This window comes from Lissotriton vulgaris, chromosome 12 (genome assembly GCF_964263255.1).
Source record: "Lissotriton vulgaris chromosome 12, aLisVul1.2, whole genome shotgun sequence".
Lineage (NCBI taxonomy): Eukaryota > Metazoa > Chordata > Amphibia > Caudata > Salamandridae > Lissotriton > Lissotriton vulgaris.
Genome location: NC_141700.1, coordinates 693,665,403 through 693,691,074, shown reverse-complemented (window position 1 = coordinate 693,691,074; position 25,672 = coordinate 693,665,403). Strand labels below are relative to the sequence as shown.

Here is a 25,672-nt window from a genome sequence, read left to right as displayed (position 1 = left end):
GCGTACAGTTCGCCCACTATTCAGTTGTTGACTTTGGAATTGGGAGAGGGTGTTTTGCCATGTTCTAAAGTGTGTAAACTCAATTTACGTGCAGTTCACCCACACAATTTTAGCCAGATAGATTCCTAGCAACAATTATGTAGACTAACACATCTGAGATGGGCTAATGTTTGTTTCCAGTTGGCAGTAGAACAGGACTCCAGCAGTTTGTCACCAGGGTGAACCACAAGCCTGCTTGCTCAAGTGAATAGAAAGATGAAGACGTCCACACCATTTCCATAATGACGAAAGGCAAGAGAACCAGAAAAGCACTTCTCAAGTACCAGCTGTCATCCAAGATCTATGTTTAATGGCACTGCTAGCCACTAGATCACTGGACCACAGTGAACGCCACTGTCAGTTTGCAACCTTGCTCGCCTGACTAATTACCAGCATTTTCACTTATGGAGAGCTCTCATCAATACTGCTAAAATACACAATCTGACACAGATCAAAAGATTAAAAACCCCTAGGGCTTTCCCATTCTGGCTTTTCTACAAATACATACAAGTGGTACAAAGTACATACTTTTTCTTTTTTGTGAATATACGTATATGAATAGGGAGGACTAGGGAAAATATAGACCTCTCGTCCTTTCGTTTTTTGGTGTAGAGGACAGATCAAAAGAGACCAAGGCCTCATTCACAACCCCTTTCACATGCCCCATGTTATAGCAGGCCAGCAAGCACAATGGTCACACAGAAATATGGACAGTATTGAATCCTGACCAGGATCTGGTTGGATCTTCCCCCAGTTCTATTCCTGATCCCAACTGTATTGAATGCAACTTTTTAGAATAAGTGTATAATATGGCAGCATGAACTAAAAAACCAATGTATATGTCAGTTTCTGAAATGCTATGGAATTGGACATGACAAAACAATGGCACTAAAGTACAAATAAAGTCAAAGACATTCTGACTATGGAGATGTCTAACGGTTCTAATTCAATAAGCAATTTGTCACAAAGTTATCTGTGCACTCCAGAATATACTTAACACCGAAGAGCCCTTCTGCCTTTCTTGTGTCAACCCATTAGTTCACTAGCTGACCTCTAAACTCAGCTAAATCTGTTTACCTCATGCAATTGTGCTTTAAGGAAACCAGTCACTGCTACCTGTCACTTTAGTTGATAAATAGAACAAGATTCCTAAAGATCTAATTCACATAGAGAAAAACAAAGCTTTCTGTAAAATATAAAACCAGACTACTGTTGGAATTGCTACCTAACTCTTCTCATACGTATTATATTAACATATATTTTACAATAGACCTACCCTGTCTACTTCCTACAACTCATTTTGTCACACAAAGTGAAAGAGTGTGTTGTAGGTGTTTGGGCAGTGGCCACCTGCTCCCCCCTCACTGTGATGATACCACATTGTTCTAAGCATGTGTATTGTTCCAGACACATGTATAATACTGACTGTGGTATAACGTTGGGCACATTGCAGGCATCCATGTCATATGGTACTCATCCCTGATACAATTTTGGTTGTGAAAAAACAAAGGTAATTTTTGGCATACTGTAGGCATCCATGGCAGAATTGTACTCGCCCATGACATAATGTTGGCGATTCATGGTCTACTGTGACATTCAAAGCATGATTTTACACAACCCCAGGATAAAGCTGGCCCTTTGATAATGGTAACTCTTGGTATATCATTGGCAAAGGTGGTCGGGAGCTGTCCATCAAACTTCATGATGCTGTGTCCTTCGTTTGGTCTCTGAAATATCACATTTGAGGTGCCACACAAGGAAATTGCTTTTGCCTCAATTGTGGGTCAACAAAATTACTTCCATTGAAGGAGGATTTAGGCCCAGTTCTACACCCAGTACAGAGGGTGTCCTAGCCATGCAACTATTGTAGAGCCCAAATGAGTGAAGATTCACCACAGACAGTTCTTCTTCCTTAGAGAGGAATTTTAATCAAGAAGTTACTGAACAAAGTCAGTTTTCGATCTCTTTGAAGTGGGGAGACAATCCAGAAACTGCTATTGGGATACCTGGACTGGCAATAGGAGGGCAAGCCCACTACACCAGCCACAATACAACTGTAGGATGTAGCAGTAACCACTCCGTCCTCTGATTCATTGTTTGCCTTCATCTTTGGTTCAGCGAGCAATCTCCGCAAATATCAAATTTGAAATGCTTTGTGTGCTATCTCAGTAGAGGTTTTCTGACTGTTGAAAAAATGTTTTGTCATTCTGTTTCTTGTGGGAAAAAGTTTGCTGCCAAGAACAATTAGTTCCCTAAAACAATTAAACATACAGGTTTGCCTTATTTGGCATACTGATGCATCTCATGGCATCCAAATGTAAGTCATATGCTTCCTTTAATTTGTTTTTATGCACTTACTTTATTTTTATTATATTTTTATTTTGTATTATAACTTTGAGATAGCTGTTAATTATCTGTAGCCTAAAACTGACTTTTGTACTGGATGCAAGTAAGTGTGAGTGTTAACAGTACTGTTGCCTAAAGGACCTATTGCTAACAATATGCAGAGAATGGGTGTTGGGTCTCCCCATTTTTACCTTTGGCTTTCTTCAACCAGCCTCTTTCATCCATTGGTTAGAGACTTTCTCAATGAGATCTTGGCTCTACCCAGTGCAGTCGTCACTTCTTACCTAAAATGCTTGACTTTTTGGATATATCCTTCCACCTCATTTCAGTACTCTTTAAAGAATTCCTGTCTCGCTTCTTTCACTGGATGAACTGATCTTGATACTTACCCGTTGGGAAGTGCTGGGAAACATGTATATGAAGACTTCAAAAGCAGTTCTGTAAAGAGTATGGGCAATTTGTCCTAGGAGTGTTCCCAAAGGGTCACTAAAGACCGAACACCCCAACTTACAGATTTTGTCCTTTGGAATCCTGATGGCTTTCCAACAGGTCAATGGACCTTTGCCATCGTGGTGCGAATGGAGCTGGAAAGAGAAATACACATCATGCATATATTGTCAACTCTCAGGTTCTTAATGTTCAGTCAATGATGAGAGGTTGATAGAGTTTTCAAAACCTTTATTTATCTTAAAGGATTAGTATGATTTGTCATCTTTATTCAATATTAGTCAAATTTACAAAAATCTCGAAGAAAAGATTGATTAGTGACAGCATAAATCAAATACAGAGTATTCCGTAAAGGAAAAATGTCACTAAAATAACTAGAAGCCTAATCTACCCTATGTGGAGAAACCCATCAAGAGTCCTTTTTCAGAAAAGGGCAGGATTTTGGAGCATAGAGAGAACTTTCCATAAAGAGTTGTTCTGAAAACTCAGCTGAGTCCCTGCAGTTGCAGTAGCAACCGTCTGAATATCAGTAATTGGAGACTATTCTTTGCAGCAGCATTGATCAGTGGAAAAGAATAATGAATAAAGCCACCTTTAGCAGAAGCTGTCGGCAACGAAGAGTAGAATATGGAAGAATGGCAGTGGAAAATAATGAGGCAAATAATGATGATGAATGAATTCTAACTCCCTAGGAATACGCATTAACATAAAAGCACATAATAATGTAGCAACTTAGTAATCATTGCACGGCTTCAACCATTGGAAACCACTCATCCGATGGTGTTGTCAACTTCCGATGCTTCTCCTCTTGATTCCCATAGTAAACATTCATGCCGGTGTATAGTAAAACAAAGTATCATACATCGGCAATATGGGGTAAAGTTCTCTTGAACGTTCTAGCTTAAGCTGAGTTCAGTGTACTACTGGGAAAACAATAGACTAAGTCAAATGCATGAAACAAATCTGTCAAGATGCTCTAGTTGAGCATATATCAAATATATCTAAATCATAGTTTATTGTAACAGCCTATTCATTATCCATTACAGCAAGGCTTATTGTGGTACAATTGATTTAATATGGTGTGATGAGGCTAAAGAAACAGAAATTTAATGTCAGCACATTCCGTAACAAAATGTTGGTACTAGGCAAAATGTCCTAAACAAAAATCTAAAAGCTTTGAGCAAGGGTCGATTGAAATGGCTTTTGGGCCTAATAAAGAGGCACATTTAAGAATGATAGCTTAGCCAAAAAAATAAATATAAGCGCTATATTCATATATATTTAAGTAAGCATATTTCTCCTGCATGTGAGTAACTACTGAATTATTTTGTGACATCAATAATGCAATTTAGAATTCTGTCACATTATAAAGCAAGCACATATTTCTTATGTGTCATTTTCAATTATGAAAACAGTTCAACGTGTTCTAAGGTGCAATTCTAATATGGTTTGAACGTCACAATTTAAGTTATTTCCTTCAAGAGCATGCAGAATTTTAAGTCAAAATCAGTGGTGAATAACATTTAATAAATAATAATTAACTAATGACCACTAAGTGGCATCAGGTTTCATTTAAATTAAGTCGACCAACCATTATTATGGAATTCAAGGTGCGCCATGCAAGTCTATATAAAACTGTATATTGTCAGAAAAAGTGAATGTGGCAGACCATTAAAATGGAAGCCATTGGGTCCGATATAAACTGTTAAGAAATGGGGGGGGGGCATGTTGGAAAAATGTCTAAATGTTACTATAGGTCCATTTATAGTGAACCAGGTTGAAAAGATATACTGAGTCAGGAGTGTGAGAAGTTGTCATGGTGTTGAGGAATGCAACCACGGAAGAGACATAGGGCCAGATGTAGGTCGCCCAATACCGGTCAGTAACGGCCGAAAATACCGAATTTCGGCCGTTACCGACCGGTATTGGGCTTTTTAGATGTAGGTGGCATTTTTGTAGGGTTCGGTATTTTACCGAATCAGTAATTTAAGGAATCAGTAAAATACCAAATTCTTAATATACCGATTCGGTAAATTACCGAATCCAGGATTTAGGGAGCACTCAAGTTAGTGCATTCCACCAACTAGAAGTTGGTGGTAAATAATGAAAACCTTTGAAAAAGCATTTTTTTTGCTCTTCCAACAGTGCCATGTTGCAGACATATATGCCCTTAGGGCATGTATATCTGCAATATGTGCACCCATACACAATTGAGGCGTGCAACAGGGTGTCAAAGTGACACCCTGCCACCCTTCAATGTTTCCCCCTTTTACTGAATCGGTAGTTACCGATTTGGTAATTACCAAAACTTACCGATTCGGTAATTTTTTACGAAAAATTACCTACATCCCATTTGCCTGTTCTTAAATACCGAATCGGTATGATTCGGTATTTAAGAGTCAGTAAACTGGGATTACTTACATCTGGCCCTTAGTGACACTGAAAAGTTGTCTTGGCTCTTCAGACTCTTGAGTGGGCGGCTGTCACAAAACAGTATCTACGAACAGGAGTTTTGGGGTATCCCAATGGGCTAAACCAAATGTAGAGGTGAAAAGTCTGAGCAGTGCAGAACCAGTTCAGAGTGGGAAAGAGACAGCTGCGGTTTCCAAAGGGGAACACATGCTCATCAGATATGTTTTGAGGTTTTCCTCTGTGTCATCTTCTGCAGAGCTCAGTTCCGTTCAGGGGGAGATTGTCACAAACTGGAGATTGACAGAATTCCACAGTCCCCGTTCAGACCTGCAGGGGATCTTCATGAAGAGTATATGCAGCTGTGGAAAAGGTCTGACTTCGACCTCATGTCAGTGGTACTGAGGGATTTGGGCTCCTGGGCCCGACTCTCTGTGCCTTTGGACTTCTGCAAAAAAAAATTGTGTTCACACTAGACAGATTGAAATCCTTACACCCCAGGTTTCAAACATAATGTGTAAGGTCTCTTAGTGCTAGCTCTTGCTCCCCTGTCCAATGGCCTTGTGTTGATCTACCTTTGTGACCCCCCATATTTATTTGGTCATATTTGGTCTGAAAAGTTTTCTAATAATGAATCTGTGACATGATATGCGTGGTTTATGCTTGCATGTTTTATATCAGATGTATGTTTTACTAAAACAATGTATTCGTTTTTTTACTTAGCTGGTTAAGAAAGCAACTTTATTCAATTGATCAATCTAGAAGAAATAGGTAAGACATTTTCACGTTTACTTATTCTTTTTTGTAATATCTCTTTGTTCAATTTTCACGGAGAAAAAAACCCAATATAACATACCCCGCCAACTGTCGGAGTCATGCGAGCAAAGCATACATCAATTATTAAATAAGTCTACTTGCATACCTATTCTTGACTAGTGAGCGCTATGGATGATTTTGAAAATGCTTTTCGCAAGTTTGGGTTTTTTAAGCCATGATGTTGACATCTTCTGGAATTGACTGTTTTATATGTTTCTGGTACTGAGGCCAGTGCATATATTGTACATGGCAGTGACAAAAACTGGATGTCTCACTATTTTGTTTTGGAAGGCTCGGAACAAGGAGGAACCTATTCATAAAATGCGGTCGGGGTATACATATTATCTGCTCATAATAATTTTACGTGCATTTGTGGCTATTCTGAAAGCATGACAACATTTAGCTATTTTAAAGGAGGACACACACAGTCCTATAATTCCTAATTAAAATTATTCATGAATAAAATGAAAAAAATCTAGTCTGCGCTGTCTTATTGCACACCTGATATCTTTCTTATACCATGTTTTTCTTGGGCTTGACTTAGAATGGAAGCCAGGATAAATTATGTCTAAGAAACGTTTAAAGACATGGTAAAAGACGGCAATAACCCACGGTCTCCATCTTCCAAGGGACCCCTGGGAAAGTGACTTTTCTCTCTATTTGGCCAAGGTCTTTCCTATTCTTTCTTTAAACTTCTTCCCCTCTCTCCCTACATTTACCTCTGACTGTCTGTCTATCTGTGTCTTTTTGTTTTTGGGTAACCACCTGAAAGTTTTAAATTGAATTTAGTACTGTTTGGAACAATGCAGGCTTGAATTAGGAGGAAATCGGTAATAAAATGCAATTTTTTTCTGTACATGGGCGCTTTTAATTAAAAGCAGACTTGCCAACCAAATATAAATCTCCGCAGTTGGTCCCGATCCTGCTAAAATAATATAAAAAAAAAAATAATAATATCGAATTTACTATTTTCTTGTTAAGAGGAGTCATAGGGAAAATACCACGTGTGCCAACATATTCTGTTGAAATACTTTCTTCTCGTTCCCTTCTTCCATTTCCCCATATTTTTCATAATCAACCAACTGAAATTTCAGGAAAAGTGGGCAAAATTATGCTTAGTTACATGAAAAGTAAATGTGTCATTTATTGCTATATTTTACTGCATCCACCTATGCCATGAGGATGCATTTCAGCCTATAAAAATAGCACGGAAAATACAATTGCCACCAACAACAAATTACGTTCTGGTTTTTCATGCTGTCCCTGAATTCCTCTGCTATAATTGTGCAGGTAATAGCAGTGTAATTATGCACCGTGGCATAATGGTGTTAATTTGGGGAATTTTGTTTTATAAGGAAAAGGCTAAATTCCCAATATAATCGAAAATGACTTCCTAAATTTGAAGGCCAGTTTAAGTTGTTTTCCTCTTGTTTCGTCCAGTTAAAAAGGGCTCCTTGGCAGTAAATCTTGTCAACTTGATGCCCTCCTCTTGTACCTCTCAAGCATACCATTGTACTACCACAAGAACCTCCTCAATAATTGAAGAAGCCTAAAATGTGATTTATTATTGCTTTTCACACATGCATCAATGGATTTACACCTATTTAGATACGGCATTTTGCCACAGTCTCCTCTGACCTCAGTGTTGATTCTTCTCCACCGCTTTCTGATTATTATTTTTGGGAGCTAGAACAATAATAAGTGATTCATCATTAGTCATTGGGCCTCCCTCCATTTCCCACATTATCATTGTTGAGCTCCAACTGTAGTGCTTCAGGATGATCAATGAAATGACTCTGTTTTCACTCACATTAGCAGATATGTCCTTCCAGGGTGGTCTGAATGTTCTACAACTTCATACTAAGTGGATTAGCTTTCATCTTTGCCCACAGTTCTTATAACATCGACCCGATGCCGCTGTAAAGGCTAGCCTCTGCTGGCAGGTTCTCAGATCATCTAGCTGCTAGCACATAGTGCATGGGCTTCCCTTTTGCAGGAGCCTGTGTCTCTGGTTTAGCCTACTTCAGTCTCTGATTGTTTCTTGATTTTCTTTTCAACACTGTCATTTGGCAATTTCTTTTTTATTGTCAGATATTAAAAAATGAATTTTTAGGGGTGCTTCCTTCCTCAGCAAGGAGTTTCAGTTCTGTCAATACATTGATTCCCAACTATTTGACTAGTGAGTAGGAAAACAAAGGAAGTACGGATACATGTTTTGGAGAGATTCTGAATAATCAACTCAATAGTTTGTTTCACCTTTACCGAATAGAAGTACTGCCTCTATGTCTACCCATCTGTACCATGCTGAAGCAGGACATATTATTACCCGGTGTGCTTTGCGGGTTCACATTACCAGCTTGCTGACAGCTGAAGGGGTGAGAATGGAAATATAGTTTACTGGTTAAACCCTACTCTTCTAATTACTGTTGGTCTACTGAACTGTTGTACCAGGTCCATTAAGGTGGTATTGTTTAGGTGGTTTATAATTTAAACCGTAATCCCGTCAAGGCAAGTCGGGTTTTCCCTTCCCACTGTAAAGGATCGCTCCAGAAATTATCCAGTGCTTCAGGTCTTTCCTTATGTTTCTGACAAGGAGAAGCAAGATCATTTTTTCAAAAATTCGAAACAAATACTTTTTTGTTGCTAGGTACAAGTCAGTGGAAATTCCTAGGACTCTCCGTTGCAGAGTCTAAACATTGGCTTCTATAACCAGGTTGGCTGCATGAGTTGTAGGTAAATAGAGAAGGGTTATGGCAGGGCATTGTGTAATATATATATAGGCAACCAGGAAAGACATGGATACACAAACCCAGTACATGGAGACCCAGGATTGGGGTAAATAGCAATATGACATAAATAATGCAAATGTATTTTACAAAAATTAATCGGGTATGATTTCATTTTCATTTTCATTTTGCTTATCTATGTGAGTGTGTATATATATATATATATATATATATATATATATATATATATATATATATATATATATATATATATATATATATATATATATCGCGCAATTCCATTGCCTCCCGGATGCCTCCAAGCACGGACCACTTTTTGCAGGTGGTAGAATCAGTTTATTGCATAGTCGTCATTACGCATTTCGGCTCGAACGAGCCTTTATCACATGACATGGCACTGTGGCTTCAACCTTATTTTTAAATTGACAAGTGCAGGGTGTGGCGTACCACGTGCAAATTGCAACCGCAAACATAAAAGAGTTAACACTCTCATTGTATAACCTAACATTCAAGTTATTCACGATAAAAGTTTTTTTTGAATGAATATTGTTAAAACTGTCAATTGCGAAGAAATAAATATCTAATAAAATATTGAGTTACTCGAAACCACATTACATGTTGTTGTCCTTTCGCAGAAGCTTGCCCATCTTTCATAACCATTCATTCACTCTTGTTACATAGATAAGCAAAATCAAAATGAAAATGAAATCATACCCGATTAATTTTAGTAAAATACATTTGCATTATCATATTGTTTATTTCTAAAGTTTCACAGAAACTGTTTAAACCAAGCTAAGTGCAATTTGTATTGCAAATAATCTTGTTCAAGTTCACTCGCTGCTGCATTATCACACATTAATATTTCCCACCAGTACATCCTGTGCTGCCTGTGCTCCCAGGAGCACAGTTAGACATGTGTGCCATTGTCGTATGAGACAAACGGCAACTCCATTCCAGGAAATGGCGCGTATTGTGTTTGCAGTGCTCGAATGCTGACCTCTGTGGTGTTTAGCAGGTCTCAATCACTGAGACCTGGGCCAGGGGTGGGGTAGGCTCCCATTGCTGTGACAAGCTAAGGCTGTTTTATTGTCAGAACTGCCTCCCATTATTCGTTTGTAAAGGAATGTGGATGTCGTAGATCACTCACTATAAACCAATGTCACTGGGACTGAAATTTAGGAGTAATATTTAGGACAAAGTAATCAAAAACAAACTATGAAGTACTTTTTGGAGATATTGAATGAGCAATCAAACACAAGAGTAAGCTGATTTAGTGCATTGCTGATCATGAATGATAAGCCTTGGAAAAGCATGGCATATACATAGGTATACAGCAGGATTCACATTTGCTATGCACTTGCAGCAGGTCTCTTTATGAGACAGGATTGTGCATAAGTAGTGAGAGGTCTATGTGGAGTTTTGCAAATATCTTTGGAAGATGTCTTAAAGGACAGGTGCATTAAACCCTTTACACAAAGAAATGATTAGATTGAATTCAGTTGGAAAATAGGCTCCGTTAACTCCTCAACCTTTGCCCGTCACAGTCCTTACTTTATTGAGATATAGTCACGTCCATTCAGTCACCACATGAACAAACCTTAAACCTCAAATCCCTCATCCCCATCACCTCTATTTTCATTCACCGATCTCCCAGATCCATAAGGGGAAGCTAAATCACAGATGCGTTAAACCACCCTAAGCACAGTTAAAATTAGTTTAGCAATCTAAAACTCCACGGTTAACACCAACCATATATCCCCACATACAACAGAGCAGAGGTCATCGGATCCAATCAACTGCTGTCTAGACTATGTAAAATCTGACTTCATTATCAGACCCGCGGTCCAAACTGTGCAGCACTGCAGCTTCCGTGTTTGACCTTGAACGGTTGTCTGGGAACTTTTCTGTAAAATGGGCGGGACTGGGAAACCAAAAACAGCCTTGGTTTAGTTACTGAGTGGGGATGAACCAGGGATCCTGTGGTAGTTGGGTTATATAGGCAGTGGCTTTCAGCTATGTCATATTTAATTCAAGCTATGAATGAATGAAAACGTATATAGCGCTACTTAGCCCGGAGGCATCAAGGCGCCTATCAAGAAAAAATCACAGAAAAGGCAGATACCACAAACTAAGGGTAGACTTTGGCAAAGAGCCACCTACTTTATGAAGAAAGTCCTTTCTTCGACAAACCAATGTAGGCAAAAGCCTAAGTGATTCCACTTTAAATGTACTACAGCAAATTATATCCAATGTTAAATTTAATAATCCGTGTTAGACGCCATTGTGCTTTAAAATCTCATTTATTTTACTAGCAAGTTTATTTCAGTGGTCAGAATGAAATATAATGTAATATCCGCTAGGGTTGCACTCCTAGGTTACATCAGTCTTCTGCACCGTAATCACTAATAGGTGTGCTATGAAAGCATATCCTCCGTCCTTCATTCTTGCAATATTCTGTTCAAGCTGCATGAAGAGAGTTCAACATGAAGAGAGTTCTTTAATGCATGGTGCAAAGGTGTTGGCAAAAGCCTACATTCTTCAAATTTACAATTGCAATAGACCTTGAATCCAATTTTGGAATCAGTAATCCACCTGAGAATCCATTTTGCTTTAAATCACATTTATTTTTTCTGTATGAGCTTGTTTCTATCAACATAACCTGAGATGTTTCTTTGCAGCTCAGTCAACACATTTTTGGGTGTATATTCCCTATCAGTTCCCTGATAATATGTTTATACATCATATTACAGTAGTTAAATATCTGGTGTTCCCTGTTCCCTGAGGCATTTCAGACCATTTATGGTCCTTCATTGTGGGAAATTCAGACATTCATTCAATAATCATTAGGAGAGTCATAACTTCTAGGGCATTATTTGAAGAATGGCAAAGCTCAGATGGCTTCTGAATGCATCTCGGCATCGCAGTATTTCAACGATGTCATATAACATCCATAGATGCATAAGCATATGAAGATCCAGTGTTGGTACACCCAGGGTATGTTCTACATCAACTGATTTGTTTATTGAAGAGTTAGGCCATAGTATTGTATGTTGGCAAGTATGTTACAGGTAACCAAGTGGCCATGATAGTGGATTCCAGGACATAGCTCACTCAAAGTGGAAGCAACAATGGCAGGACTATCTGGGCCAATGCCAATATGTGCGTTTGAGCTTTGAAGGTCATTGCTCCAAGTATTGACAATGATAAACTTCCTCCACAAAGGAGTTAATTCCTGGTGATTTACTAGTCTGTACTTTGGGCTCAAGCCAACGGCCAGGGGGCATAATGAGGATAATAATGATGAACAGATGTCAACACCTGATAGTACGTGGTCCATAATGATATAAGGCTCCTTTTTCCTAATCTCACATAACACAGGCAGACAAAAGATGAGCTTTATGCATGCTTCATGTCCCTGCCTCTCACTTTCAGAGAACTCAGAATTCAAGCATCCAACAGTTTGTCCCAGCAATAAGGCTTTCAAATGGCTGGGCCAATCTCAGACGTCCGTTCACAATGCTAGTTAACACTGTTATTTATAGCTCACTGTGGCATGTGTGCATTTTCATTATGTTCTTACCTTTATTTGCACTGTGAGGTTCTGGAAGCTCTCATAACATTCTGACTTAAACAGTTCCTGTGGTGCTCCCGGTCCTGCTTTTCCTGTGTTTCTGTTGTGAGCTCCTTTGAGGAATAACCCCTCTTTCAATTGCTTTGCTGGCCCCTGGTGTCATCTATTCTCCACACTTTCCTGGAAAAATATTACATTGAAAAGCAGATTCCAAATCCAGTTATCAATGCTATGACTTTGCCTCTGTGGGGAAACAGTTGTTTCCTACTGTTGCAAAGAAACAAAGAGAAAGACGTGTTTCCACTGTGTTAGCCCACCTTGCTTGGGTCCACCAAACCCTGAGCAAAACATCAGAATGGCAGGTGACATACTTTTATATGATTATTGCACAAAAATCTAAGGCAGAACTGCCAAGTTGCGAATGCACATCTACAACCTTCGTTTGTCGGGAAGTACTTTTCAATGTTTCAGTATCTTGTGGTGCTCTCCAGGCATATAGCTTCCCTCTGCCTCTGAGAGACCAAACTTAGGGGCCTATTAGGATGGCGGACGGAGCTGCATCCGTCCGCCACCCCAGAGGAGGAGGGACCGTCCGCAGGGGCAGCGGCGGTCCCTCCGTGCTAATTAGTATGTGACCGCCACCCTGGAGGTCACACCCTGTATTTTTAACATTGCGGCGGTGCTGCTTGGAGCAGCACACACCGCAATGTTAAAAAATGCATGTTTGCCTTTGCATGTACGAAGCTGCAGGCACCGCGTGGTGCCTGCCGCTTCGTGCTTGCAAAGGCAGGGGGGTACCATACACCCCCCACCCTTCCTTCACCCCTGGGGGCCCGCAACGGGCCCTTAAAGAAAACACTGTATGCCTTTCTACAGCGGAATTGCCGCCGTGGAAAGGCATAGGAGCGACGCCATCCTAATATGGCTGGCGGTGTCTGATAGACACCGCCAGCCATGTTAGAGCTTTTCCGTCGCGGTTGGAAGCTGACAGCGGCGGAAAAGCGGCGGCCTGAAAAAAGATGCCCCAGCCATCCTAATCTGGCGGGGGGGTCTTTTCTCAGTCCGCAGCGGATAATCCGCATCCTCGGGCCAGCGGTGGCTTCCGCCGGCCGGGAGGATGCGGATTATCCGCTATCATAATCGGCCCCTAACTCTCTAGGGAAAGGAAATTCCCCTTTTGAGAAATACAAATATATTGCAAAATTGCCGAGGCACATCAAAATAAGTCCAAATCTGTATATCAGGCATTGACCACCAAAGTTGAAAAGAGGAAGTCCATGGGTCAATCTTAACAGGCTGTCCGTTTCTACTGTATTGGAATTGTTAATATGGAAGAAAGGACATAAAGAAGAAAATTAAGGTTGACCCATGGACTTCCTCTTTTCTACTATGGTGGTCAATGCCTGATATACAGTTTTGGACCTATTTTGATGAGCCTCGGAATTTGTGTAATATACTTGTATTTCTCATAGGGGATTTTCCTTTCTCTAGAGAATAGACAAACTTTCATATCACCATCTTATCCAGCATTTCTTAGGTATCTTCAGAACTGAGAGAGGCAAGAGAATATCAGTTCACCTAGGATTATTGAAAGGTTTAATCAAAGAAGAATTAATATTTCCTTAAACTGATGGAAGTTATCTTATGCGTAACTATTTATTTATACCCCTTCGCACGGCACTTTAATACCATCGCTGCTAATGGTTTTCCCCTCCTGTGCTGATTGATGTGTAAATCCCATTGTTCATGACGAGCTGAGCTCGTCATCAGCATAGCTCAACCGTGCCTCATGACGAGCTGAGCTCGTCATGAGCATCGAAGGGGTTAAAGAACCAATCATAACTTCATAGCAGCAGTGCAATTAGACTCCATCTACTGGCTGCATAACCATGCTGCTTTCCAACTTTCTTTTGTTTGAATGCTCTTAGACTTAAATCCTCTACCCTCATTTATACTCCATTTCATAAGCTCCCATGATCTGGATCTGAAATCTTTTTTGCTGTCATTCTGAATCCCTCTTTCACACCTAAGGTCCTCCTGCGAGCATAAGGAACAATAAACTAATAATCCTAACCAAATACTCCTTTCTTTCCTCTAAAACGTTTCTTTTTACATATTTAACTTTGTAATTTACTCCGGGAAGTGGGATAATCCTAGACCTCCCAGTCTTTTATAAAATCCAGATTCTCCTTTTACTAAACCTTGGAGAATAATTGTTTTCGCTGCAAAAGCAAGGGATAGCATTATGCATGTTCCTAGCCCCTCAATAAAGCACATGCATAATGACAAACTGTTCTTTGGTAAAACTATGCAGACACTCCTGCATTCAGCCAATCAGCTTGTTTCAAAATGTCCTTTAATTTAACTTCCAAAGAAAGCACCTTCCTGGCCTAGAAACGAATGAGCCCCTAAAAGTGAATGAGCTTCGATTTTACCTAAATCCCTCCTGAATCCTGTATTACTTATTTTATCATCTACCTAGTTATTGTTACTGACATCACCCTTTTGCAGGGTCCCACATGGGAAATCAACAAATGAACAAAGGCAGTCTTGTTTCAAATTGATAAAAGTGACAGACTATCTCATGACTTTCTTTAATCTGTTTACTTACAATAACACTTCAAATATATTATAATCCCCGCCACCTAACGCAAAGCATAGACATCTGAAACCCTTCTAAAGAAAATGAAACATAACAAAGATGACAACTTCCAACCAAATCAAAGCTGGTTTTCATTTACAAAAGGTTTAGATGCTTAGGGCCAGATGTAGGTAAAATCAAATTTGCGAATCCTTAATAGCAAATTTTACTGATACGCTATTAAGGACTCGCAAAATTAATTGTAGGTAGGAATTGCAAAAATATTAGTGAATCCTTAATATTCTTAAATAGCGAATAGCAAATTGAGATTCGCTAATAAGGGATACCTATCCATTCACTCCTGTGGGCTAGGAGGCGCATAGGAATAAATGGGAAGATATTCACTATTTGCAATTTGCTAATAGAGAATCGCAAATAGGGGTGCTATTTCAAGGGTGCCAGGGTGTGAAAAGGACACCCTGTTGCACCCCTGAAATGTGCATGTGTGCACATGTGGTGCACATACATGCCCTAAGGGCATGAATGTGTGCCACATGGCACTTTAAAAAAAGCAAAAAACGTGTATTTTTAAAGGAAATATCTAATTACCACCAACTTGAAGTTGGTGGTAATTAGCAATTCCTAGTAATTAGCGATTCCTTAAGGCTAAAGTGCACTTTCTTTTGTACTTACATTGCATTTAAGGAATCGCAATTTGCGATTCCTTAAATGCAAGAGCAAAATAAAGAATCGCAATTTTGCACTAGCCGGTGCTGTGGCAAATAAATAAAATGGCATTGCCACGCCATTTTATGTATTTGTGTTTGCCTACTGCACTCGCAGCAGGCAGGGCGTCGCACTTCTGTTCCCGAGGCGGAGCCACCCCAGTACATATCATTAATAAAACAAATACCTAATCCCCAGCCTAGTACTCCAAAATCATATCCTGCATCCCTATTTATCATATCATACAATGTAATTCCCTTCTTTTCTACTTATTTATTTAAATGTAAATACTTATTTGCCCCTTGTTTCTTCCTCCCCTCATTAATTGTATCCAGTGCTTCTCAGGAAGTTGTAGAACATATCAGCAGGAATAAAAGTCGCATATTTTGTTCATATTTGATGACATTAAATGACAGTTAAGAGACCAGAGAAAGGGAAACCTGTTCTGCTGCCCTTGAAATGGAGGTTTGCAAACATAGCTGTCCACAGGTCATGCCTTGCAGTGCCAGTGGCTGACTATGAAAGTAGAAATACTTCCATCAGTGGTTAATATTTAGCAGTGGTCTTCGAACAAGCTGTACTATTCTAATCCAACAACCACAGTAATGGACGGAGCTGCGCGACTCAGCTACTATACCCATTGCAGTGGTTTGTATTGGAATTTTAACCAAATAAAAAATGTATGGGAGTGTCTGTTTAGCTGCTCGCTGGTCAAACACCAGAAAAAGCGACTTTGTATCTGGCTGCCAGTCCAATAGCCGATTATGAGCTATTTGACCGACTGGCAATATGAGGAATAATTTCAAGGCTGTGTTTACTTCTCCGGCTGGGCTTTCCAAATAAATATCATCAAAATAAAAAGGGTTTCCAAGCAACCGTAAGGCTGTGAACATCTTAGAATGTTTTAAAATAAAAGTTATCCTATTAGAAAGTGGTTGAAATAAAACAGGAAGGAATATATTATAGTAGTGTGAAAGGAACATATGAAATACAAAACAATGACTTCAAACAGCTGCTTGAGGAGCCTCAGAATAGCTGCAACAGAATTGTCTATTTATCTGGCTGCTAGCCAAATAGTACGTAATGTTTGCAATCTGCCTGGCTGATGAGCAGACAGTACATAATCTTTTATTTGCCAGGCTATTGAGTAAATAGTTTGCCTTGCCTGACTGACAGCCAGGTAACACATTCTAGTAGCAAAGAAACTTCACTTCCCACCCTGTGGTTGGCTAAATAGAGACCCACATTTCATCTTCACCGTCCTTAATAAAGCTCTTACCAATTTCAGGACATGCAGTGCAGAACAGATGAGAAATGAGGGATACACTTGCACTGTCAGTATGTGTACAGAATGCACCTGGCACTTGATTCCCAGAAAACCCAATCCCCCAACCGGTTGGTTATCAAAATGAGAAATTATACTAGTATGTCTGGGATAGAAATCAATGTCCAAAAACATCAGTTCATAGATTATCAAATTGTTGAGTTTTTTCCATTATCAGCACCAAGATTAACCAAATCTTTTCTGTATACAAACACAGCCAACACATGTTTTGTAACACAGTTGCTTCTTCAGGGCTCTTAAAAGATCAGAAAACTAATGCTTTTACACATCCAGCAAAAAACATAGCATACAGATCAAATTCACATGATTATTAGAAATTCAAAGTATCTACTTTATCTGATGTGCTATCTCATTTGTCACCAACCCAAAACCCTCTCATAAAACCCTCATTGGCTCCACATATTTTTTTGTTTAAAAATACAAATTCATGAGTATTGATCTAGACCAGCGCTGAATGAAATATTACATTGGAGTAGAAAGTTAATTGATAACCTCTCATTAGGAATGATTAGTTGACTGTAATCAAAATTACATTAGAAAAGACATTCTAAGCATGTATTTCAAAAAGTATACTTACAAAGAAACTGCCTTGAAGCACCCAAAAGATAGAACAAACCCCTTCAAAGGCAATCCACACAAGAGAAAAACATCTAAGAAACGGTTGTACACATCCAACTAAATATACCACCAAGGTTCAACAAAACCAGTCACCCAAAATAATGAATCAATGTGCCTTGTAGGACATCCACTAAGGTTTCATATTCGTAGTGGCAATACCCCTAGAGAAAATAGCACAAAAACTGCTATAAAAATCTGATTCACAGGATATTGCCAAAGTGATAACCTCTCATTGTACCCTCTCTATAATTTTTGAAAAATATTCATATTCCTTTAATATATGAAGTTAGATTTAGATATCCACAATTCGTCACTTGACCCCATGATAAGGAATCCAAAATCAATAACAACGAACATACCACTGATCGAAAATTGTAAAATGCTTATAGGCATTAGAATCATACTCTAAAATAATGAAGGAACCTGTAAACAATACCAACGAACAGACAATTACATAAGAATTATTTAAACTGATCAAAAGATGGTGAATTGCTTTAAAGCGTTAGATCCAAAGGCTAAAATAATAATATCATGCTGTGCAATAATTACATATTGTTTATACTTACCTAAAAAGCGTTTCTCAATAAATGAAAAAGTCCCGAAATGCATATGAATTCTTTTCCCAAAATTATAGGGTGAATACAACGAGCGGTTAGCACTTGGGCGTTAGCGCATTGCATTGTAATTGTATTGTGATTGCATTTGTATATCGCTTACTACCCCTGACGAGGCGTCAAAGTGCTTTTTCCGCGAGTAGCACGCTACTCCAGGACCCGTAGAAGATTAGTGTTGAATGAGTATAGTGAAACATGCAAGTACATTTTAAGTTGTGGTAGGTTAGTCAGTTATTTGGGTTTGGAATGATAGCAGAAGGATAGAGGAGGAAAAAAGGTTTGTATTTAGATAGCGCTTGTTACCCCTGATGGGGTGTTGAAGCATGCTATTCAGGAAGCCCATAAAGGATTAGTGGTGAATTAATATGATGAAATATGAAATTAATATCAGTGGTGGATATTAGTCAGTTATTTGGAGTGAGAAGGATAGAAGAGGGATAAAAGGGGAAGAAAGGTTTGTAGTCATATAGCACTTATTACCCCTTGAAGCGCTTTTCTGGCGAGTAGCAAACAACTCCGGTACCCATAAAGGATTAGTGTTGAAAATTAGTATAGTAAAATATGAAGTAATTTGAGTAGTGGATATGTTATTCAGTTATTTGGGTAGAGAAGGGTAGGTGGCGGGATAGAGGAGGGAAAGAGGTTTGTATTTATAAAGAACTTGCTACCCCTGATGGGGTTTTTAAGCGAAAGTAGCACGCTACTCTGAAACCCATAAGGAATAGTGTTGAATTAGTATGGTGAAACATGAAAGTTATTTTAGTGGTGGATATGTTAGTCAGTTATTTGGATTGAGAAGCGTTGGGGAGGGGTAGAAAAGGGTAAAGGTTTGCATTTATATAGCACTTGTAACCCTGATAGGGTGTTGAGATGCTTTATTGGTGAGTAGCACGCTTCTCTGGAACCGATAAAGGATTAGTGGGTGAATTAGTATATTTGAATATGGAATTTGAGAAGTGATCATGTTAGTCTTTTAAAATTTGATTGAAAAAGATAGTTGAGGGATAAACGAGTGAAGGAGTTTTTTTTAGGTCTTAGCAGTAGGAGGAGGCTTTTGTGTGAGTAAATAGGAGTTTTGGAGGGGAGTAGTCAGAGGGAAGAGTTTAGAAAGGTTTGTATCAGGGGATCGGTATAGTGATAGAGGTGTCAGATGATCAAGGAGGGGTAGAGTAGGAGAGAGTCTAGAAAGGTTTATTTTGGGGATCATAGTAGTGGTATGGGGTTTCAGATAAATGAGAGAGTGGATGTAGAGGATATATTGATAGATGATTAGGATGAGAGGTAGGGTAGTGCATTGGAAAGAGTAGTAGAAAGAAGTTTGAGATGAGTCATAAGGTTGGGCTAGAAGGTATATTGAGAGAAGTATAGGTTGAGAAATAGGGCAGTGCATTGGAAATGCTAAATTAGAAGAAAGTGATAAATATATAGATCCATAAGTACATTGAAAGTATATAGATACATAAAGGAGGTAAGTATATGTAGATTAAAGATATTGAAAGAGGCACAGGATGGGAAATAGGGTAGTGCATTGGATATGCTTTTTCAGGAGAAAAGTAACAGACACACTGATCCAAGTACATGGAAGTACATGGATGCACAATGGAAGTATGTACATGTAGACCAAAAATGGCGAAACACGTTGTTTTTCTACTTGCCAAATAAATTTCACTTGCAAGACAACCTGGGTGTCCGAGCATCATCCTTACTAGGAAGTGTTTTGGAGCGAAATCATTGGGATACCGGTTACCCATCTCGGACCGCCCACGACAGTCACTGATCTTCATACCGGTAATGGTGGAGGATATATATATACACAAAACGTGTTTTCCCCATGTTAATTTCCATAGGGCGGTCGAACTCACTTTTAGCCCGAACGGCTGAATGGATTTCCACCAAACTTGGCAAAATTGTAGGGACTGGTAGCCCGATGTGCCTTTGCTATGTCTCAAGATATGTGCTCCAGTGGATTTTGAGTAATTTAGGTTCAAAAAAATATATATATCTATGGCAGCGCCCCGGTACGCGCACCGGGGCGCGTACCGGGCGCGACACGCGACTTGCGCACAGAAAGCTGATTGGCTCTCGGGTGTCTGTAAACATTCCAAACAGTCCGGAGCGGCCGCCATCTTGTGTCTCGGTAGGATCGAGACACAAGAGGTGGCAAAAACAAAGGGGGAATTGACCATAAGGGGGCAGAGTAGACACCCCCCTGACCCCCTAGGTTTGATGTGGGGGACATAAAAGGGCCCTGCGGGGCCAAATTTATTTATTTTTTTTCGATTTTTGCTGGGGGAGCGCCCGGTACGCGCACCGGGGAGCGGACCGGGGAGCGTACCATGGGGAAAAAGAATGACAGTTTAAAAAAAAAGTAGCTGTTTTAAAGAAATGTTCTTTTTGTTGTTTTTTTTATTTAAGTACCTACATGTAGGTACCAATGCAGAGACTTAAATTTAATGTACACCGTCTCCACTGTAGATATCTTGCATGTTGTTACAGAAGTTATTGTGGTATATGGAATCCATAACATAGTCTGTCAGGAAAGCAGAAACAGATTCTTTAACCCCTTCGATGCTGGTGACGGAACCATTCCGTCATCAGTCACGGTTGAGCTGTGCTGATGACAGAATGGTTCCGTCATGACCACACCCTGTTCATAAAGAAGCAGCACAGCAGGAAAATTCCTGTAGCAGCGATGTGGTTAAGCACTCCCTGAGGAGTGCTAGGGGATCATGGGTAGTCTATCCTGCTCCCTTATGATGAAAAAGAGATGTGAAATACACATAGGAGATAATATAGTGGGAGAAAGGTAGTAACTATGAGTAAACTTACTATGTAACACAAAAAAGCTGCACAGTATACTATAAGTCTCATTTTATAATATAATTATTTTGGTAATACTTCATGAATTACATATAAAAATGAATATTGTCTCAAACAATTTAAAATTATTAAATATAAATTTATTCTTCTGATTCTTTTTCATAATTTAATAAAACTTTTAACATAATATTGTCCGGTATTTCCTCATAATTATAAGTACATGATTCCATTTGTTCCAAACATTCTATTAACTGTTGGTCCAAAGAGTCATCCATGAAATCAACTTTATCTTTTTGCTCTTCTGGATTTTCCACCTTTACTTCGATAGAAGTAACATTTGCTTGTTTTTCTCCTTCCATTTTCTTTCTGAAAATTGCATAAAAATTTACTATATTAGTAGAGTTAGGGTACTGTTGGGTTTAAGTTTAGACAGGTACTTCTGAGTTTTTAACAGTGAAGTAATTTTTGGGCAGTGTATGGTTTCAGGCAGGAAGTAGAACTATTAAAAAGTGCATGTAATGAAGTCTAAGTAAATTCATAATTATACCAGAGAAGCCTAACTCAATCTATAACTATTACACAGGGATAGTATATAACCAAATTAACTTAAAGTGCACAACATAGTTCCCCTTTCAAATTAACAACTTACCTTTTTCAAAGTAGTTGAAGTTTTCTGTTAAAATTCAATAAAAATGTACATCAGGTAGTATTAGTCAAAATGGCTGTGTTTCCCTGTCATTTTTCTTATATATTCATGTACTTAACCAATCAAATGTCAGCACATAAAAGTACAAAATGTAAGTAATATTTTAATTGGTTGTAAATTCCAACACTTTCATATGTGTTTTTGTCATGTAATTTACCTCAGGATATTTAGACAGGGCTACAGCCCAAATGGCTCAATGGAATACCATCAAATGTGGGATAATGGTAGGGACTGGTATGTAGTAGGGTCTATGCTATATTTGGTGAAAGTCTGTCCAGTGGTTTTTATGTAATTTCGTTTCCCACATTTTTTTTGGTGAGCGCTCACCGGTGTGCGCCCCGGTACGCGTACCGGTAAGCGCTACGGGAGCCCACCATTTTGTGTTTCGGTTGAATTGAGACACAAGATGGAGGACAAACAACGTTGGGAATGGGTAAAAAGGGGCACAGTAGACACGCCCTGACCCTCTAGGTTTTCTGAGGGGAGTTTAGGAGGGGCATATATGCCCAAAAAAAAAATGTTTTAAATTTTAAAAAAAAGGTATTATATTACATATATATTCACTGAAAAAACCATAGGTTTCACACCAGTTATAGTTTGGGATTAGCATTTAAAAAACCTTTTAAATTCACTGAAAAACAACATAGGTTTCACACCAGTTATAGTTAGGAATTAGCCTTTAAAAAACCTATTAAATTCACTGAAAAATCCATAGGTTTCACACCAGTTATAGTTAGCTGGAAATTCTACTGACATAAAACCATTGAAATTCCACGTTATAGTTAGTTGGACTCACTATAACTTGCGCGTGTAATGCACTGCTGATGACGTCACATATTACATCACTCATGACATGGTCAGTGACATTTAATTAAATAAATAATTTTCCTCACTGCTGAGGTTGCGGCTCGTTTCCCTTTTTCGAGGAGAAGGGTTTGTTTACATAATTACGGCGTGGTTCAGCCGTAAGGATCGCACCACCAGCACAGTGCGCCATTGCTGCCCGCAAATGAACTAAATTTGATGACTCGTGCCAACGAAAAGGTTTCAGCAGGTGACACCGAAGACTGGCTTCGGGATGGTGTCCAAGAAGCCTTGCAAAGGAGGACTGCTACGGAGTCAGCGGTGAGAGAGAAAAAAGAAAAGAACTTTCACTTTAATTAAAACACCTCAAAGAACCGTGCAATAGGAAACCACAAATCCCAGCAGACTTTTGAACAGAAAACAGGACTGCCATCTACATCATAGGCCCCACAAGACACTTCGTCGTTAAAGGAAGTGATTCCTAAATAAAATACCATTAGAGGAAGTGGATGCAATTAATGACATCGGACCTACGAGTAGAAACAGCATGTCGACCCACTGAGGGAGCCCATGAACAAGAAGAGGGTGGAATACTTTTCAGTTTTAAAGTTGAAGACTTGTGGAACCCTGTTACACGAAATGCGTCAGGCTCAAACCTTTGAAAAAAGTCAATGCTGACTGAAACGTGTCAGGTATGCCTGCAAGAACAATTTAATTAAATAAATAATTTTCCTCACTGCTGAGGTTGCGGCTCGTTTCCCTTTTTCGAGGAGAAGGGTTATATATATATATATATATATATATATATATATATATATATATATATATATATTAAATATGTTGTGGTGCCGTGACTTCCGTTGTGGAACTTAGGAACGTGAAGATACGAAGATATATATATATATATATATATATATATATATATATATATATATTCTTTTTTTCCTCTCAACAACATGATTATTTTACATGTTTATACAAAGCAATACACAAAGATAGGTACATATCTCTGGTGAAAATAAATGCTTATATACAGGGAGATAAGTTGTAAATTTCTGTTTGCGTTTGGTGCTTATGTGGGGAAGAGCCAATTCTTGAGTAGTTTTCTGAAGCTAAGGTGGTTATCGGTGGACCTTATGTTGAAGGTTAAGAGTTCCATAGTTTGGCTGCTTGAACAGAGAAGGATGTGCCACCCATGTTTTTTTTCTTGTTTCTTGGGATTTTGAGGCGAGATGCTCCTTTGGAGCGGAGGTTCCTTTGTTGAATGTGTTTGCTGATTTTATTCCTGATGAAGAGTGGTCCCATTCCATGTATTGCTTTGTAGGTGATACAAAGCAGCTTGAACGTGGATCTTCTGGCAGCCGGTAACCAATGCAGGGCTTTCAAGGCAGGCAAGATGTGGTCTCGCGGTTTGATGTGCAAGAGTAGTCTGGCAGCAGAGTTCTGAATCCGTTCAGGGTCGTTAAAAGTGATCTGTGATAGAGGCTATTGGCGTAATCGAGTTTGGACAGAACAAGGGAGATGGTAACTTGGACATTGTGTGGAAATCCCAAATAAGGGAATATTTGTTGCAGTGTTTTTATAGTGGCAAAGCTTGATCTTGCTAGTTTGTCCACTTGGGCATTCACCGACAGCTTGGAGTCCATGGTCATTCTGAGGTTTCTTACTTCCTTCGATACTTTAGGCAGTGATCCCATTACATTAGGCCATGCGGCAAGTGGGTTGTAATGTTTCGAATTGCCACACATGAGTATTTCAGGTTTTGAAGCATTCAATTTGAGATGGTTCCAAGTCATCCACTGATCCACGGCTCTGAGACAGCTGAAAATGTGTGTTTTCCAATGTCCTTGGAGCATTCCAGTTGCAGGAATATTTGAGTGTCATCTACATAGTTATAGCACGTGAGGTGAAATTTATTGATCAGTACTTGTAATGACTTCATGTAGATGTTGAAAGCCATGGGGGAGATGAAAGAGCCTTGAGGGACCCCTGCTTTTGTGGAGTACGGTTTGGACAAGAAAGGTGGGGTATGGATGACATTAGTTCTGTGTCTGTGTCTGTGTTCTGTGTCGAAGGTAGGACATGATCCAGTCTAGAGCAGTGTCTTTGTTTCAGAGTGTCATGGTCAACCGTGTCAAAGGCAGCTTAGAGGTCCAAGAGGAGTAGCGCAGCAACCCTGTTGCTGTCAATTGTATTCTTCAGGTCATCCTGGATGGCAAGGAGGGCAGATTCAGTGCCTCTTCCCGGATGGAATCTAGTCTGAAAGTATGTCATTCTCTTCAATGGTCGAACACTGCTCTTTCTATCAGTTTGCCCAGGAAAGGTCCATTTGTAATGGGTCCATAGTTGTCAGGGTTCAGCGGGTCCAAGTTTGTTTTCTTCAGTAAAGGGCATATGTGTGATTTTTTTAGTTCTTCTGGAAATATTCCGGTAGTGAAGGAATTGTTGATGATTCTTCTTACAGGACTGGCAGCAGAGGTTGTTAAAAGAATTGTCTTGAAAGTTTGTGGTGGACAGGGGTCAGAAGGGCTGCCGGCAGGCCTGCTTGCTTGGACCAGGTCCATAAATTCATCGTGTGAGATTTGTTGGAAGGAACGGAGAGGCTTGGCTAGAGCATTCTTGGATTGTTGTTTTGTACAAGGGTCAGTGCTGGTGCTTTGTTTCTGTTTTAAGTACGAGTCCAACGTGTCTGCTTTGTCTGTGTAATGATTTGCCAGTTTGTCTGTGAAATCTTGAGTAACAGATGAGTTCCTTCTAGGCAATTTGGTTTGCGAAATTCATTGAGTATTTTATAGAATTCTTTATTTGCACATATAGCGTTTTAAATTCTGTCTGAATAGTACCTTTTTTGAGCTTTTTTGATAGCCGACTTGTATAATCTGTTAATTTTCTGTAAGTGAAGTTTGTCTTGTTTGGCGTTTGTTTTGAGCCAGGTATGTTGCAGCTTTCTAATTTGTTGTTTTATGTCTTTTATTTCTATGTTTCTCAAAGGCGTTTTTTTAAACTTTTGTTCTGTTGTGTGGTTTTGAGTGGTATCAGGATGTAAAAAGCTTCCTGTAGCCACTCATATAGATTTTGAACAG

The 25,672-nt window shown here is 39.2% G+C and overlaps 1 protein-coding gene across 2 annotated transcripts in view; it reads left to right on the top strand.

The window, feature by feature from the left end:
* Window positions 1-25,672, top strand: part of PLCG2 (phospholipase C gamma 2) — a 448,457-nt gene that overhangs the window by 214,454 nt on the left and 208,331 nt on the right. For both annotated transcript variants that reach the window (XM_086945888.1, XM_086945889.1), the window contains one exon: window positions 5,965-6,012. In XM_086945888.1, coding sequence (XP_086802014.1) covers window positions 5,965-6,012 — 48 coding nt within the window. The remainder of the gene's footprint in view (window positions 1-5,964; window positions 6,013-25,672) is intronic.